This window comes from Epinephelus lanceolatus, chromosome 4, assembly GCF_041903045.1.
Source record: "Epinephelus lanceolatus isolate andai-2023 chromosome 4, ASM4190304v1, whole genome shotgun sequence".
Taxonomy (NCBI): domain Eukaryota; kingdom Metazoa; phylum Chordata; class Actinopteri; order Perciformes; family Serranidae; genus Epinephelus; species Epinephelus lanceolatus.
Window position 1 is genome coordinate 39,563,863 of NC_135737.1, and position 2,519 is coordinate 39,566,381.

At 48.0% G+C, this 2,519-nt stretch overlaps 1 protein-coding gene across 1 annotated transcript; it reads right to left on the bottom strand.

Annotated features, from left to right (window-relative positions):
• Positions 1-330: 330 nt before the first annotated feature.
• Positions 331-2,260, bottom strand: LOC117250538 (cytosolic non-specific dipeptidase). Its single transcript, XM_033616559.2, has one exon. The coding sequence runs from the start codon at positions 2,251-2,253 to the stop codon at positions 673-675; it is 1,581 nt and encodes a 526-aa protein (XP_033472450.2). The 5' UTR covers positions 2,254-2,260; the 3' UTR covers positions 331-672.
• Positions 2,261-2,519: the final 259 nt, after the last annotated feature.

The following is a 2,519-nucleotide window of genomic DNA, read 5'->3' on the forward strand; positions in this document are numbered from 1 at the left end:
GATTATGCAAATTTCACAAGTCAGCCGTATTTTCAGGTCTGACTGCTATTCAGCTGTAATAACCTGCACACTCAGTAGAGAAAGGTTATTTATGGCTCTAATACTTTTTGATGAGGATGCCTCTATCAGTCTAATGGCTGTGTCTGGGTCTGATGTCTCTGTGTGTCTGGCTGTGTCCTCTGTCTCAAAGAGGAAAAAGGATGTCTGGAGTCTGAACTGTGAAATGAATACAGTGTGTGTCATTTTCTCTGTGCACTGGGCTGAAATATTATCTGTAATGACTCAACCACCAGCCTGAGATAACATCACTGCAGCCGTTTATAGACACTATTGACAATAGAGTTTTTTATTTCTTTTTTTTTTCTTTTTTGGCATTGCACAGCTTTTACTACATGGTACACACATTTACAGTTTTCTGTGACATGACTTGGAGCATTAAAATATGCCACATATGCAAAGTGAGTGACAAGAAAAGAAAAGCAACATGAGATGAATTCAGACATTTCGACCAATCAGACGTAGTCTCACATGCCATTACATTCGCTCACAACAGAAACAATGATGAAAGACAGATGAAGACACAGTGAAAATATAAAACCAGGCTTGTGTCAGGGAGAGCTCTCTGTAGTAGCTGAAATGGTTCAGGAGGTCATTTCATAATGCGATGAATCATCACACACTGGTCTTCTTCATCTGAGACACTTCATGCAGGTAGGAGATGAATAACTTGGTTCCCTCAATATAGTTGTACCGGCTCATTTTCTCATTCTGGGAGTGCATCCCATCATCAAAGCCTCCGATGGGCAACATGATGATGCTTTTCCCCGTCACATCCTGGAAGGTTCTGGCGATAGGGATGGTCCCGCCCTCACGGATCAGATCAGGCTCCATGTTGAAAACTCTCTTGACAGCAGCCTTCCCAGCCTCATAGAGAGGATGCTGAGTGTCAGCCAGCCAAGGCCTGGCCCCGATCACCATGGTGACTTTCAGCTTATTAGGACTCTTCCGCTTGGCAAACACTGAGTGAAGGTAGTCTGTTACCTGTTTCTTGACCATAGCAGGGTCCATGTTGGGAACTTGTCTGATGGAGAACTTAGCAGTGACCTTAGCAGGGATGACGGTCTTTGTGCCGGGGTCAGAGAAGGCGCCCTCAATGCCATGGATGGAGACAGTGGGGTAGCGCCACCTGTGGGCCAACAAGTCCACCTTATTGTTGTACATGAGCTGGTTGACACCGATCTTGTTCTTGTAGTCGTCGATGTCAAACTCAATGTCCTGATACATTTTCCATTCCTCATCAGAGAGGGGAGCCACGGCCTCCCTGATCCCAGGAATCAGGATCTTACCGCTGGGGTCGATCAGCGTGTCAAGAATGCCAATGAGGTCGATCATTGGTTCGATCACAGCGCCTCCATAAACACCAGAATGTAAGTCCTGTTTAGGTCCTTCAACCTCAGCAAAGAAGTAGCAGTTGCCTCTGGTGCCGTAGGTGAGGGCAGGCCGTCTGCTGAGCCAGCCGCAGTCTGAGATGATGATGTAATCAATGTCAGAGAAGAAGGTGTCTCTCTGGGCCAGGATCATGGCGTCCAGGCCGATAGAGCCCGTCTCCTCCATACCCTCAATGACAAACTTGACATTTACTGGCAGCTCCATATTGAGGGCCTGGTAAGCCTCCACAGCATGGATCCAGGCTAAAACTGGGGCCTTGTTGTCTGATGCTCCTCTTCCATACAGGTTACCATTGATGTCAGTCAGGTTGTAGGGATCTGTTGCCCAACCGTCCTCGAGCTTTGCTGGCTGGACATCCACATGACCGTAGACACACACTGTGTGTTTGTTTGTGTCATTGCCAAACTGAGCTGTCACCACTTTAGGCAACGCTAACATCTGTCCGTCAGGAAGTTCTTGTTCTCCGACGTCCACCAGCTCTACAGTCCCTCCCATCAGCCTCAGCTTCTGAGCCACCATCTCCATCATGCGGTGTAGGTCTGGTCTCTTCAAGACGTTGCTGGAGTCACTTTCGATTGCAACCCAGTCCCGCAGAGCCTCCACATATTCTTCTTGATGACTGTCAATGTACTGCGCAAGCTCTGTGTACTGGAAGGCATGGACAGCAGAGATGACGAGCAGCAGAATGGAGGGCAGGACTGGAAGATTCATCTTGTCTCTGCTGAGCGGTGTGTAACAGTCTCCTAGGGCAGGCACACTGTGGCCCTGTGTTGTTGCCTGGACATTTATATACCCGCCCCTCATGACACACTCCTCCTGGGCCCCGGAGTCACACAGTCGGACATTTCCTAACACAGAGCCAAGACCGCTGACATTTATTTGCTGACAGGTACATTCATTGCTCTTAATCTATTGATCCCACTCTTTGAATGCACCCTGGGGTTCAGCAGGAACAAAAGCAGCACGATGAAATGAACAAAGTCCTGTTGGTTGTGTTTTGGAATCTCCAAGCAAACCCCCAGTTACATAAAAGTAGAGTAGCTTTTGTTCCACATTAGGCAGGTGTCCCG

What these genes read in the sequence shown, in the direction of transcription:
- LOC117250538 (XM_033616559.2), bottom strand. Translation starts at nt 2,253, where the DNA reads ATGAGGGGCGGGTATATAAATGTCCAGGCAACAACACAGGGCCACAGT.